Below are 15,114 nucleotides of genomic sequence, written 5' to 3'. Positions count from 1 at the left end.
TGCAACCTTTCAGGCTGCCTGTCTGCAGGGAGGGGTTGAATGGGGCTGTGCGGTGGCCAGGAGTGGTGGGCTCTTTAGAAAGACTGAAATTTCTAAAAGGATTCTGAGTCCTTTTGGAGGCAGGTGTAGATTTTTTTCAGATTGTCAGGTCTGAGAGAAGCTGCTTAGAGACTGGGAAGGGGACAGAGGAGGGTTGCCAGGCCAGAAAGTCCAGAGCCTGGACTGAAAGAGAACGTGGGAGTCCACTGAGCTTGCCCTTCTCCACCTCCTTCTGCAGACTGAAGCTGCAGTGCCCCCTTGCCTTATTCCCAGCTCAGCGAGCAGCTAGTGCAGGAGGTGCAGCCTCTGTTACACTCAGTTCTTAGTATCAGAAGGTTCTCAGCCTTTCCCAGGAAGCAGCTCCAAGACCTGCCCAGAGAGATGGGCCCTCATGGAGCTGTAGCTTGCAGCCCCGCAGGCCCCTCTTCACTCCCTCTAACACCCCCTCCAAACACCGGCTGCTGCAGGTAAGATTTGTCACTCTCCTCCTCCCAGGACCCGTTTTACCATCAATTTGGATCTTATGGAACACGTATGTCAGGGGAACTGGGCAGCAGGTCCAGTGTCAGGCTCAGAATTCCTCTCTGGGATCTGGATTTACCCAGAATGCTGTGGGGTTTTTGCTGGCAGGAGCAGCAGGTTGGGGGCGCCATCCAGAGGGTTGGTAGCACATTCACAGCTTGAGCTCATAAATGCTCGGCAGGAGCTTCACCGATTACACTCGGTGTGTCACACTGTCTTTATCCTCCACCAGGCTGGGAGCTCTTTGAAGACAATAGGGGGCTGGTTGAAGAAATTAAGTTGCATTGATAGGATGAAATATTAAGCATTTGCCAAAAAAAAAAAATATGAGGAAGATGTGTTGGTGCTGATTCAGAGTGTTCTGCAAAATATATACGTATTTTTTTTTGATTTTTTTTATTGAAATTTTTTAAAGGTCGCATCAGTGAGTATAGTATATGTCATTTGTGTGTGTGTGTGTTTTTAAAGGCTATGTAAACAGTGCTTGCCTCCAGTGGGGGTACTGGGACACTGGGGCGGAAGACTTAAAATAGGGCCTTTTGTACTGTTTAATCCTTTTGCCACATGACACATTTTATTACTTTTTCAATGTATATGTGTGTAACAGGTTGGTCGGGCTCTCCACTCCTATCTCATCTCCTCTTTCATTCCTGCCAGCCTGACCCTCTTCTTGCACAGCCCAGAACACCTCCGGATCGCTTGTCCCTCTGCCCAGCCAATCCAGTCCCCCGCATGTCAGCGCCCCGCTAGGCTCCCACCCACCTTACCTGTGAGGAGGAATGAGTCCTTCCCTATCTGGCCACCAGGGAGCAGCCCATGCCTCGGTCTCGCCTTGGATGGGCTAGAGGGCTGGGAGGGCAGGCAGTCACCCTCAGATCTGAGGGGAGCTCCAATGCCCTTCCCACCCAGGGCTCCTGGGGCAGAAAGAGGCACAGTCCTCAGTGAGGGACATGGTCGGGGGTCCTGAAGGTGGTGCTAGAATTGTCCCCTATCTTTATAACACTGAGTAGGCCTAAGGCCACCCTCTCCACATTGGTTCAAGACGAGGGGCACTCGCAGAACGAGGCACAGACTCACTTAGCAGATGTCTGGGGTCCAAGAATTCCACAAGAAGGGAAACAGGGTGAAAGCGAAGTCTCTTAAAAACAGGAGCAATGGATCCATCCTGTTCCCCACCCCTACTCCAGGGCTCCTGGGACTTCCACACCCTCCACGGCTCAGTTCCCAGCCAGACACATCTTTAGCTGGTTAGGCTGGAAGCAGCCCAAGGCCACTAGATCCTGGGAGCTCAGCTGAGCTAATGACCCACTGGCCCAGGTCTTTTCAGCCAGGCAAGGGAGGACTTTCTTCCCATGGAAGTCCTAGGCCTCCGTCCCCGGCCTCATCTTACTGATCTATACCAGATCAGTACAGATCTGGTTTTAGTATAGATCAGTTTTTGGTATATCCAGAGTTATGCAACCATCACCAAAATCTAATTTTACATTTTATCATCCCCTCAAAGAAACTCTGTACTCAACCCCATCCAGCAGCCAGTCCTAGACAACCACTCAGCTACTGTTTGTCTCTATAGGTTTGCTCATTCAAGACATTGCACATAAATGGAATCATGTGGCCTTGTGTCTGACTTCTTAGCATGTTTCTGTGGTCCATTCATGTAGCATGCATCAGTACTTCATTCCTTTTTATTGGAGAATAATGTCCACTGTATGGATATACTGTTTTGTTTACCCATTCATCAGCTGACAAACATCGGGGCTGCTTCCATATGGGGCTGTTATGAATAATGCCACAGTGAATACTTGTGCACATATTTGTGTGCACATTTTTTCATTTTTCTTGATATCTAGAAGCTGAATTGCTGGGTCTTATGTTGGTCCTATGTTTAACATTTTGAGGCACTGCCAGGCTGCTTTCCAAAGCAGCTGCATTATTTTACATTCCCACCAGCAGTGGATGGGAGTTCCACATCCTTGGCGACAATTGTAACTGTCTCTTTTATAATAGCCTTTTCAGTGGGTATGATGTGGTGTTTCCTTGTGGTTTGATTTACAAGGACTGATGATGTTGAGTATCTTTTCATGGGCTTATTGGCCATTAGTGTTTTTCTTTGGAAAAATGCCTATTCAAATCCTTTGCCCTTTTAAAAACTCAGGTATTTGTCTTTGTTGTGTACAAGTTCTCTACGTACCCTAAACGCAAGTCCCTTATTAGATTTATGATTTGCAAATATTTCCTCCCAGTGTGAGTGTTGCCTTGACCCTATCCTTCGAAGCACAAAAGTTTTTAATTTTGCTAAAACCCAACTTATTTTTTATCCCTTTTTTTCAATCACTTGTGCTTCTGATGTCATATCTAAAACCCATTGCCTAACCCAGGGTCAGGAAGATGTAGTCCTATGACTTCCTCCAAGACTTCTCTTACATTAGTTCTATGATCCATTTTGAGTTAATTTTTGTGGATAGTGGGCCACAGTCCAAATCTGTTCTTTTGAATGTGGATACCCAGTTGTGTTAACAAATATCATTTGTTGAAAAGACTGTTCTTTTCCCATTCAATTATCTTGGCCCCTTTGTGGAAAATCAATTAACTATAAGTGTTAGAGTTTATTTCTGAACTCTTGTTTCATTGATTTCAAGTATCTATTCTTGAGGTGGAAAGCCCCATGAAAAAGACAGCAAGACCCCCAGGCAGGGCCACTACCCTCCTGCCAGCACCATTCAGTGCCCTGGCCCAGCAGCATTATCCCACTTCTTAACTCTGAAACGGCTTACTTCTAGAAAAGTGAAACTTACCCTTAAGATTCTATTGGTTCCCTAAGTTCACTCCTGATTGGCCCATTTGTTATACCTTATTTGCATATGATGTTGCAAAATGTTACAAAGTCTAGACTGGTAGCCTATAAAAGCCTGTGTAAACCTATAGACAGGGTCCAGAGCTTGGAGTGTTAACTCCTCTGGGCCCACTGGAGTAATAAACCTGAGTTCTCCAACCCTCCCACTGCTGCTTGGTCTCTCGCCTGGATAGTGGTTGCTGTCACAACTGAGCTATAACACTGAGCTGTTAACACACTTTGCTGCAACATTCTTTTTAGGCCTCCCTTTTTGAGTCAGTAACAGAGCAGAGGCTAAAAGAGCTCATTTTCTGAATTTCCACCCTGAACTGTTATTTGAGGAGCCAGTGCTGGCTGTTGCATCCAGCCTATTCCAGGGCAGGTGGCAGGGAAGGGGGGGGGCGGTGAGTGGGAATAAGGAACATCAAGTAAACAGGGTGTTCCTGCCCCTCCTGGCGCAGCAGGCTCGAATTCCTGTGCAGCCCCTGCCCTGGAGGCCCTGGGAGGGAGGCAGGGGGAGGGAGGGCTGAGAAAGAATGTGGGTGCATGCCTCACACGGTGGTGAGGAGGGCGGAGGCGCCTGCCGGGCCCACCCCGCCTGCCTGGAGAGTCTGTTGGCTGTTGGGCTGCCTGCCTCAGCACCTCAAGTTCTCCAGCTGCCCTGAGAAACCAAGCCCACACTAAGTGAGCCTCCACTTGCACCAAGGCCAAAGGCATTGGGGCTCAAAATAGCCAGGCTGCTGAGCCCTAGACAGCATGCTTGCAGAAGAGGGGGAGGTGAGTGGGCAGGTGCCCAGGCCCCCCCCTCCCCTGGCTGTTTGGGTGCGTGGTGCTAGGGGCGGAGATGCATCCCGTCTCCAAGTCCCCTCCCCCTGACGGGTAGTGTCTGCAAAGCTGCCCTGGCTCAGGGAGTGCGCCTGGGAAACTTGAGATAAGGTGAGAATTTCACAAACTCACTGCTTGGCCAGGGCCACAGCAGCTGTGGCCTTTGACCAGAGAAAAGAAAAAGAGCAGAAGTGCCGCCAGAGGGAAGTGGAGGGTGTGGGATACTAGACAGGCTCAAGAGGGCTGAGCCCTGAGCAACAGGCAGCCTCCCTGGTAGTCTGAACACACTTTATTCAGCAAAGGAATTTCTGAACAGAAGGGCCTTGGGTAGGATTTCTGACAAAGAACTCTGCTTCAGACCCCGCTGTAAACAGAGCAAAGATCATCATGTAAACCACAGGGACCGGATGGGAGGGGGCTCTTCATAAGGTCTGGGTCAGGTCACACTGGCCGGTGAAGCTGGGCGCAGGCTGCGCCCAGGGCAGCCCAGCCTAGGGGAGTCCAGTGAGCTCTAAGCAGCTTTGTCAGACAAGCCTGGGGCAGGGGGCGGGGGGTGGGGGGCAGGAGGAGGTTCTGAAGGGGAGGCAGGCAGGGCCGGCCAATTTAGGGGGTTCTCTTGACCACTGAAGGTGCAAGGATTAATTTAGCTCAAGCAGCCAGGGCTGCTGTGCCAACACATGATTAAAAGGCTCTAAGATCCACATCCTGATGTGGGGGCAACAGGGGCAGTGGCCCCTTGGGGGTGCTCACCCCAGCCCACAGGGCAGGGCTGTGCAGCTCTCACAACCACACCCACTGGCAGCCCTGCCAGTTGCCTCCAATCAGCAAATGGTAAACAACACTGACTTCCCTGCCCAGGGCCCACTCCCTGGACTTGGGGTGGGTGTGGAAGTGGGAGGGGCACTGGTAGGCAGAGCAAGCCAGGCCTGCTGGCAGAACCACCCTCGTTGACTACAGCTCTGCACTCAAGACTCATGACTGGGGATGGGGAAAGGTCTCAGGGTCTACACCAGGAAAGAGCGTCAATTTGGACCCTCTGCCCAGAGAATGCGCTTGTGGCAAGGCCCATGCATGGCCTGAGAAGCAGCCAACCAAAACCTGTTTTGGGTCACTCCCAGCTGTGTGTTATGCTGGGTGTGTAAAGGGGAGGGGAAAAGGAAGGGGATTCTGGGAGGGAGGAGGAGTATGGGGTAGGTGGGGGTTAGGAATGTGGTGTTGCATATCCTGGGACCCTTGGGGCTGCTGGGGAGAAGCCCTGCCCCCTGGCACAGTTGGGTCCAGCTGAACTTCTGATTAACAAGCAAGATGAAGACCAGAGGGCAGGGGTAGTGGGGTGGTGGGGAATGACCAAGGACAGAAATACCATCTTCCTGGACCCACTCCTGCTAACCCAAGAGTGAGGAGTGTTATAGGGCACCCCCCGCCCCAACCAGTAACAAGAGCAGCAGGAACAGGGGGCTCAAAGTCTGGATGTGGACGGTGAGGGCACTCCTTCCAAGGGCCTTGGGCTCCTGTGTAAATGCACAAATTGGTTTACCACCAGGGGGCAGGGAAAGGGCTGGATGGAGGCCGGGAAGGCAAGGCTGGTGCCCAGTGGGTGTGAGTGACGGCCAGAGCCCAGCTTCTCTCTAGAGAAAATCACTACACTACAACACACAAAGCTGGGGTGACAGGGACCCAGGGAGCACTAGGTCTAAACAACTCACAGGCGGCTGGGGGAATGGTGGCAGGGATGACACAAATGCCCTGATACCCAGGAATCACAACCAACAGGCAAGCAGAGCACAGCTAATCACTGTGGAGGGAGTGCCGGGGGCAGCCAGACGCATAGGCCCCGAGTGGCTCACTCATCAAATTTCCCTTCCCGAATGTGCTCGAAGGAGAAGGGCAAGAACTTGAAACCGGTCCCGCTGTAGAATTTATTCTGGAACTCGACCCTAGAGAAAGGGAAGAGGAGAGTCATCATTCCACAGACACCTTTTGGGACTTCACAGGTTGCACCAGAAAGATGCCTGGACCCCAAGCTCAACCACACCTCAGGTTCCTACACCAGCTTGAAAGCAGCTCTGCCTCCCATGAAGCCCAGGCCCTGGCCTACTTCCCACAGCGCAGGGACAGACAGACGCCCGCGCCTCAGCTCCTGCTCTGTCCTGCTGAGCGGGGTGTCTTTATGCAAGACTCTCTGTAGAGGATCATGTGCAAAAAAGCGGTCTGTCAGTCTGGGTCTCTAACAAGAATGAAGGGGACCCTCAGCAGCTGCTTCTGGCAACCCCTGGCAGCCCTCCAAGGAAGCCCCTGAGTGGCTGTGAGCTCAGCCAGGGACCCTGGCAGGGGCCACTGTTTTCTTATTTGTTAATCTCTTCTTAGCGGAGGGAGAAGGGAGGGTCGCCAGTGACTGGTGGAGATTTTCAGTTTAGGGGAGGAAATTCCCAGGAAAGGGAGAAGTTAGAAGGGGAAGTCTTCTCAAAGCAATGGCAAAAATATTCTCCAACTACAAAAACATCTGAGAAAGAATTCTTCTCTTGGGGACTGAAAGGAAAAACAGCTTTAACTCCCTTCCCTGGCAGCTCAGCATCCCTCCCTGATGGTCTCCCTGGGCCCTTCAAACTCTGAGGGGGCAGGAAGAGGAGGACACGCCTGTAAGCGGAGCCAGGCTGCAAGCTCGCCCTGGATGGCTGCCCAGCAACCAAATCACCACCAAATATGGGCAGAAAAATGCATGATTCAGAGGATAAAACAGCCAAGGAGCGCTGCCCTGAGGAATAGTTTCCACTCAGTGCTGTGTGACCTGGGGGGCCCCTGAGCCCTGCAGAAGCAGGCCGAGCAGGCCGGTGCAGGCTGCAGGTGACAGCTGGCATGCCGGGCAGGGCTCCAGGACGTGGTCCACCTTCACGCCCCTCACTCAGCCTTTAGCCTTCAGCCAGGGCATCCTCCCTCCAAGCCAAGGGAGGGATTAGAGAAAAGGGGGCGGAAAGTGGAGTCTGCCAGTGGCCCCGAGAGGTCCTCAGAGGCCCCTTCAGAACTGGGGGGCTGGCTGTGGACACTGACTGCAGCGCTGCCGGCTCTACCTCCGGGGGAGAAGAGGTGACCAGAATCTTCTGCGTGGGCACAGGAACAGGCAGCCTTCTCCCCAACCCCACATCCCAGGGGCTGGGCCAAGCTCCCAAAGCCTCCCAGCCCGCAGAGGATTCCTGATCAGTGCCTTGGCCAAGCCCCCTAGAGGAAATGGGATCCAGGAGAGGGTGCTTCACACTGAAGTCAGTCACAGGATTCCTAGCAAGAACAATTCCAAACGGGGACCTGGATTCAGCCCCATGTCCCAGTACCCCCAAGAAGACCTTCCAGCTACTGAGGCCTCCTCTGGGGGATGCAGTGGGGACAGGGGAAGGTTCCTGCTTCTCATCCACTGCTGTTAGGTCTGAATTCTTCATGCTGGGTAGGCTGTGTTTACACACAGCAAGGGTATTTCATTTCATTCAAAAATATACAGCCAGATGGTCAGCAAGTCACCTTCGGGTCTTAAGTATCCAGAACTCCGCCTTCTGGATAGCTAATCACACAAACAACTCTCTCTCCAAACTGGGCAAATGGGGAAGCTTCAGACATTTTCAGATGCCTGAGGGGTCACCGCCCTTCTCTGGGCATCCCCCTACCTGCCTCCCCTCCATCAGGGGGCACGTGCAGGGGGATGGGGGCACATCAATTCTGCTGTGTGAGGAGATGGGAGGTCCCTCTGACACACCACCTGATACCATCTCTCCCACCAGCTGCTCCTCGAGGTTAGGGACTGAGGGTGGCCACCACTAGAGACATCTTGGGTACCTCAGGGTCAGACGGACTTCGCCTCCCTTCTCAGCCATGCTCACCCCAGCCTCCTAGAACAAAGCTGGAGAGCAATTTCCCTGTTGGGCTCCCCGCCTGCTCCTCCCTCCCAGCGAGGGAAATGTGTGCTTCCTGAGAAAGTACAAACATGAAGTTCTCTGTGCCGGGGCAGGCAGGGCCCCGCTGGCTGCCCTGTGACTTCTTCCTTCTTGAGGGGCTCTGCCCAGTCGCCTCCAGGGCCCTGGCCCAAGCCACTAGAATGCACCTCAGCATTCAACAGATGTGAGGAGAGCTGCAGGCAGGCAGATGGGTTCTGTGTCACCCCTTCCAGTGACCCAGAAGGACTGACTGGGAGTCCACGGAGAGAGCACTCCTGCTATGTGACAGAAACCTAGTTTTCTTGAGTGAATGAAGGGAGGAGTTTGGGCCTCTTACCTTTCCTGTGGGATGGCAAGGGGAGGCAGTTTTAGTAAGACAGTTCTAGGCCCAGCTGCTCCTCTGGCCCTGCCTGTCACTCTCTGAACAGTGTAGGGCCTGGGACACACAGTGGCTGAGGGCCCATGGGCTGGGGCACTGAGGTCAGCCCAGGGCTACCTTTCAGGTGTCCCCCTTCTCCTTAAGCAGCCATTCCCCCACTACCCCGCCGTGTCCTGCTGTGGCTCCGTGGCATTCCTTACAGCACACCGGTCCCCTTTAGCCACCAGCCTGTGTGTGTGCAACTGGAGTCCGCTGGGTAACAAGGGAGTAGGTTCCACGGGGCCTCAGTCTTTCTGTTAAAATCAGTTTGGTACCCACAGTTAAAACCACAAATCATACTCCTGCCTTTTCCTTTTCTGAGGAAGAAAAGACATCTCATTATGGTTGGCAAGAAGGCCAAGCACACTTCACACTGTCGGAGGGAGGAAGAGAGAGAGACAGATGTAACTCAGGATGAGACAGAAGTAGCAGGCTGGTGCGTGAATGTGCTCACCGCTGTTTCCAAATATGTCACCTGCCTCCTTGTGACCCTACATGAACCTCAGACTCAGGGTTTATCTTTGTTATCAAATCAAATGTTTTTCTTCTTGTCCTCACCAATGGGACAGCCTCTGCATCAGAATCAAGAAACCCCAGCTGAACACCAAGGGTAAAGTGACAGGTACAAAGATGCTCAGGGTGAATGCCGGGAAAAACAGCAGCAATGTCCCTGCAGCCATTTTCAGTGGGACCAGCTGTTCCCACCCCTCACAGGGTGGCCACAACTCAGCATTCCTGCAGTCCTGCTGGACTGGGAAGAGCCAGGAATCCTCGAAGCACATCCACATTCGGCCAGGAGGGGGTGCATGAACACCAATTTCATTCACTGGTTTTTTTTTTAGTGGTAGGGGAGATGCTCCAAATAGGCCTCCAATGATGGGATTCTGAGAGCAGTACAAAGTTTTCACTACTTTTTCTATTCTACCCAGTATTTCCACTACCAAACAACAACAGCCCTGCGGGTACAGTATGTTTGATTAGCCTGTTCCTTGCAAACTTCATCTGAGAGGCATTCAGATGGGTATCAGGCACCTCCCCCTGGGGTCTCCCTTCTCTCTAAAAAGACTGAAAGCAGTTTCCTTACGGGAGACCTCAACAAGATGCCCTCTCCGCAGGGCAGCCGCCACCTGCACTTGAACATGGTTTATAGGGCAATGTGACAGTCACTCGATACTTGCATTATTTCATATTTAATCACAGCAACCCTGTCATGTGGACGTTATCCTCTTTTCACACACGAGAAAATGAGGTTCTGAGAAGTTAAGTGCTTTCCTCAGGGTCCCCTAGCCAGTGCCCAGCAGAACTGGAATTCAAACTCGGGTTGCCTGGTTCTGAAGCCTGCTCTCTCACCACTTGTCACTTCCTCGAGCTCATTCATGAGGACGTGGGAAGACACCTTCACTCGAAGGCCACGGGTCAGCCTGAGGAAGAAGTAATCCTTCTGGCAACAGTACACGACTTCCCAACTGCCTCAGCTTACTCTGGAGACTGGGCCCAAGACCAGGCGGCCTTCCTTGCGCCATGGTGGGCCTGGCTCATGGCCCTGACAGTTCTGGTCCGGCTCCTTGACTGCTACCCACCCACCCAGGAAGGAGGCAGCAGTCTCCCCACTGGGGCTGGAATCAAGGTGGGGTGTCACTGTTCCCTCAAGCTCGGGGCTTGGGTGACGGAGAAGAGAACAGGAAAGGAAGGAAGCCAAGAGGGCAGGAAAAAGTGAGTCACCAGAGGCTGGCAGCACAGACGGTCCAGCACACCAAGTGGCTGAGGAAGTGTGCTGGGGAGAGCGGGCTGATAAGCTGAGAGCAGGTAGCACGCCAGCAGCAGAGCCTCGCAGGGCTGCTAAGTCCTGGCTCGCCAGTAAACAACAGCTGGGGGGAGGAGGGGCAGGAGGCGGAGCCGGCCAGAGAGGGCGATGTGTACTGACGGGGCAGGTCGGATTCCTTAAAGGAGTTTTGAGGGAAGAGTAAGTCTGGGCTGCATCTTGCCCTCACATGCCTCACTTTTCCCCTCTATAATTTAGAGCAACAAACAGCAGAATCTTTTGAGCAGGCTAGCTGTCACCAACCTAGGAGAAAAATCAAAGATAAGGGGAGTGGGGAAGAGATTTCTCAGGTTCAGATTTTGATTTTCTACTGGTTTGAAGAAGTGATGGAAAGAGATAGCCCTCTTCTGACCTTGAGATCATTAACACCACAGCTCATCCTGTCTGGGGATTCCTGAGGCAGGGTCAGTGGGTTTGTGAGCCCCTAAACTGGTAAAACTATGTGTGCACATACGGTAGGGTGTTTCTTTGGGGAGAGGATCTAGAGCTTCCAGAGCCACTGGACCCAAAAAGAGAGAGGGGATCACAGTGTAAAGGAGGAAACAGAGACTTAGAAATAGGGTTTGAGGCAGGGTAGTGAGATAAAGTACAGGATGCCCAATTTTTAGTATAAATATGTTCCATGTACACTGGGAAATACTTAAAACTAAAAAAAAATTATTCATTGTTTATCTGAAATCCAAATTTAACTGAGTGCTCTGTAATTTTCCTTGCCAAATCTGGCAACTTTACTTTGAGGTCATGGTCGCAGTCCAGACCAGACCCCAGCTCTCTCTATCCCTGGGACAGAGCTATCTCCATGCAGTGCCATTAAAAGCCACAAACTACATTCAAGAAAACAAGTAAATCCAAAGCCTGCCCTGTGAAGAAGCTGCTGCTATGTACCAAGCTATATACTAAGGAGCCAGGAATCCCCCTACTCACACAGAGCTGCCGTGGGGCTGCCCAGAGACACTGGCGCGAGGACAGAACGAGGAGGACAGACTAGGGCACAGTGTGCGCTAGCGCTTTCCTGGGCTTAGACTCTATTCCAGGGCTGCTTCCATTGCTCTGAACACAAGAGAGAGTTATATGCCAGTGCAAAAAGCCCCCAAACAAACAAACAAAAACCCCCAGCAAACAAAAAAATAAAACCCCAGCAGATCTTCTAAGTCATAATCAAGAGCACCGACAAAAGCAGAAGACAGGGAGAGGGACCCTGACAACACTCACCAGACAATCCTCCCTGGAGGCTATGAAAGTGAGCTGTGCGTGTCTGTGACATTTCCCAAGGCTCACTACCAAGTAGGTCCTTGGGTGTAAGGATGTGAAAGCAGACACTTCCCAGTGTCTCTGGACTCCAGGCAGGAGTAAAACTGCCCTCGGTGCAGCTAAGGACATGTCCCCACCCCCTGGCCCCGCGCTGCCCCTCACCAGTGTAAGCGCAGTGCATGGAGAAAGGCTGAGAGGCCCTCCATGATCAGGAGGATGGCCACGGTCAGGGTGGCGAAGGCGGCGAAGATGAAGAACAGCGCCAACCCCCCTGCTAAGCTCTTCACGCTCAGGCCGATGTGGATCACCATGGTCCAAAGCACCTCAGACAGCTCTGGGGGATGGGGAGAGACACAATGCGTTCAGCTGGGCAAGAGGCGCTGCGGGCCTTGCCATCCCTCCCCTGCGTGTTCCTGCCCAACCCCCTCTCCCTGGCTTCCTGCGACCTCACCAGCTAACCCGGCCAAAGTGTGGATCCTTCCACCCGGATGTCATTTTCCCTGGTTTCAGGAGTCTGAATAATTCTGGAGCCTTTATGTAATTCCCACTCTTATTAAGCCCCCCACCTGAGGGAGTGCCCAGAGAGGGGGAAAAACAGTTTTCGAGCTGAGAGAAGACACTCACGTGCATGAGCGAGGCTGAGGGCCCAGAGCCGCAGGTAGGAGGCGGTGTTGGAGATGCAGCCCAGGCAGTACTCGATGGTGTGGATGGCCTGGTGGACCATGGTGTCCCCAAAGTCAAACTGTCATGGGAGGAAACCAGAGAGGAGATATAAGGCTGGGAGGGGAGTGGGCAGGGGTCTGAGCACCGGTGCTAAAGGCTACATGTGCCAGGAGCCCCCCGGGCATAATCCTGGTGGGGATTTCAGCTATGCCATCCCCCAAATCCTGCCCAACTTAGCCCCCAGGTGAGATACCCCGTTCCTCTCAATATACTACATCTGAACAAACTACATCTCAATGAGACTCTTCTCAACACATTTGGTTTTTCTCCCTGCTAGGCAGTCAGCTCAGGAGTGGAGTGCATGCCCAGGTAGAACACGGCTGTCGGGCAGCGCCTGATGGAGCTGACCTCCACCTGAAGGTGCCCGAGAGCAAAGCTCTCTGCTCCGAACAAGTCATGAGGCCAGGACAGGCTTTTCCCTGGGCTGCACCTCAGGGGACAGGCCACCAGGCTGGGAACTACTTGGAGAAACTAAACTTCTGCAGCCACTTATTTTTACGACATGTTGGGAGCAAGATAACCTCCTTTTACTTTTGAGACTTCTTAGAAGATTCCACAGGGACATCCTGGCAAAAAAAGTTTTACAAATTCCTACTTGAACAGACAAATACCAATCAAAACATGTACTGTTTTGTGTTTCTGTTCTCCTCACACTCCCTTTCTTCCAGTTTTCCTTTCAACATCAAAAATTATTTCCAGAGTAAAGAGTAAGGGCTAGAACGAGCATCCAGGAGCTCACTCTCAGGACTGCTCCAAGCACAGCCGGGGAAGAACACCTGGCTGCTCCGGGAACACCAGGTGCATTTCTCCGCCTCTCACTCTCCTCCACAAAAGGTCAGGAGGCAGTTCCCCTCCCGAGGCCTCCCCATATGGCCCAGTGCACAACCCGGGGGGTGGGGGGACAGAAGGCTGCTGCCCAGGGAGCCACCGCAGCCTGCCCTGCCCACAGGTCTGAGTCTGTTTTTCACCAGTTTCTTTCAAGACTTATATGACTTCACCCCTAAAAGAAACCAGAAAGAACTATCTTGAGAAACCACATGAGGGCAGGAGAGGCGGGCCAGCTGGTAAAGTGCTAACAGCTCAGGCCTCACGGGTGCGGCCAGTGGGGAGAGGGGCCAACCATCTCTGGGCGACAGCCTTTTTTCCCCTCACCCCTATCTACACCCAGAGTATTTCTGGGCTTTTCTTCTGAAACAGGTTCTTCAAGCCTCCTAGCCACCCTGAAAACTAGGGTAATCCTAGTTACTTCCATCCCAACAATGCTGTTAAGAGCCCTCTGCCACCACTGCTGGCTGTTGCTCCAAAGCCCGTGCTCAGAGGAAGGACAGCTCCCGGCTCTAAGGAGCAAAGGGCTTTACTCCTAAGAGCGCTACGAAAGCAGTGACTGGGGGTTTCCCTTAAAACCAGCCCCTTTTAGTATTTTGATTCCACATTGAGTTTCTCCCATGAACAAGCAAAACAAAAACAAACAAATGAGATGGCAGAGGAAGCTTCCCTTCCAGGTGTTACCCTTGCTTTCTCCTGTCCTTCATTCCCAACTTGCTTTGTAAACTTGGGCCAGTTTCCTTATCTATACATTGGGGGACTGATACTAAGTGGGGTGAGAATTAAGTGAGAAATCCAGCCAAGCAGGCAGGAGTCTGCCACTGCCCGTGGGCGTCAGCTCCGACTGACCCTGAACCTCAGCAGACTCCCCGTCTGCATTCTCTGCCCGTTTCTCATCGCCCACCCATGCCTACTCCTCACCTCCTGCGCCTGGCTTCTACCCCTCAGCTCCACACACCTTCTAGGCACACTCACCCTCACCTCCTGTCTAACAGACGTTCTGTGACCTGACTGAGCCTCTGTAGGTGTCTGTCGCTACTGCCTTTTCCTCCTCCCTTTTAGGACACACACCTCCCCTCGGTTTTCCTCCTGCCTCTCTGAATGTTCCTTCTCAGCCTCCACCTTGGTTCTTCCTTCAAGCCTCAGCCCTTAGATCTTTCCTGCAGCACTGCCACTCAGGCCTTCAGCAGCCACCCCAGGAGGGAATCCTAAATGGTCACCTCCCTTTCGACACTGCCCGTTTCCAACTGGCCATGCCCTGTCTCCTTCTGGTGCACCGCGTGTGCTTCAGACTCCAGGCCACTCAAACTGAACTAACCAACTGCTCTCCACCGAGACTGACTGCTCCTCATCCCGGGTCTAAGAGAAGGTCACTCCGAGTGCCCCAGGCACCCACACCTGGAAGTCAGTCTTGAATTTTCACTCACTCTCACTGCCCACATTCACTAGAGCACTGGGACCTGCAGTTTGTACTTCCTTGATTTCATGTTGGGTTGGTCTCTTCCTTTCCGGCTCCCATTGCAAATGCCTTTCATCCCTTCAGGCCTCTCTGTTCTGTCCTGACTCCTGTCAGACCAGCTGGTCTCCATGCCTTCAGACACTGTCCCTCCCTACCCACCCTCCACCACCCCCAACAGGGGGTTTCAGCAATGGTGTGTGCTGGTCAATCGCCGCTTCCCTGCCCTCTGATGCCCCTTAGTACCCAAACACTCTACTATGGCTGCTTTCTGCCAACCTCTAGTCTCACTTCTCACCGGTCCCCCAACTCTTGACTCTGAGCTCCAGCCAAGCTGAATACTTGTTTATCCCCAAAACGTAGTGGCCCACAGGCCTCTGTGTCTTTATGCTAAGTACACACACTGATGGATCTGCATTCCGCCCTTCCTCCATAGAGCTGCCTGCACCACCAGACTAACCCTAGCAGTGATTTCCTTAG

The 15,114-nt window shown here is 52.7% G+C and overlaps 1 protein-coding gene across 7 annotated transcripts in view; it reads right to left on the bottom strand.

Moving 5' to 3' along the window:
* Positions 1–4,489: 4,489 nt before the first annotated feature.
* The window catches only part of ATP6V0A1 (ATPase H+ transporting V0 subunit a1), a 76,313-nt gene continuing 65,688 nt past the window's right edge, over positions 4,490–15,114 (bottom strand). For 4 of the 7 annotated variants that reach the window (XM_006175184.3, XM_006175185.3, XM_006175186.3 and 1 more), the window contains 3 exons: positions 12,255–12,372; positions 11,793–11,964; positions 4,490–6,156 (listed from right to left, as the gene is read on the bottom strand). In XM_006175184.3, the coding sequence (XP_006175246.1) occupies positions 6,063–6,156; positions 11,793–11,964; positions 12,255–12,372 (384 nt within the window). In that variant the 3' untranslated portion in view covers positions 4,490–6,062. The remainder of the gene's footprint in view (positions 6,157–11,792; positions 11,965–12,254; positions 12,373–15,114) is intronic. The other 3 variants (XM_014551043.2, XM_032457226.1, XM_032457225.1) reach the window with 2 other exon arrangements.

The sequence above is a fragment of the Camelus ferus genome, chromosome 16 (assembly GCF_009834535.1).
Source record: "Camelus ferus isolate YT-003-E chromosome 16, BCGSAC_Cfer_1.0, whole genome shotgun sequence".
NCBI lineage: Eukaryota > Metazoa > Chordata > Mammalia > Artiodactyla > Camelidae > Camelus > Camelus ferus.
Note: the sequence above shows the minus strand (reverse complement) of the source record. Positions and strands in the feature narration are given on the sequence as shown.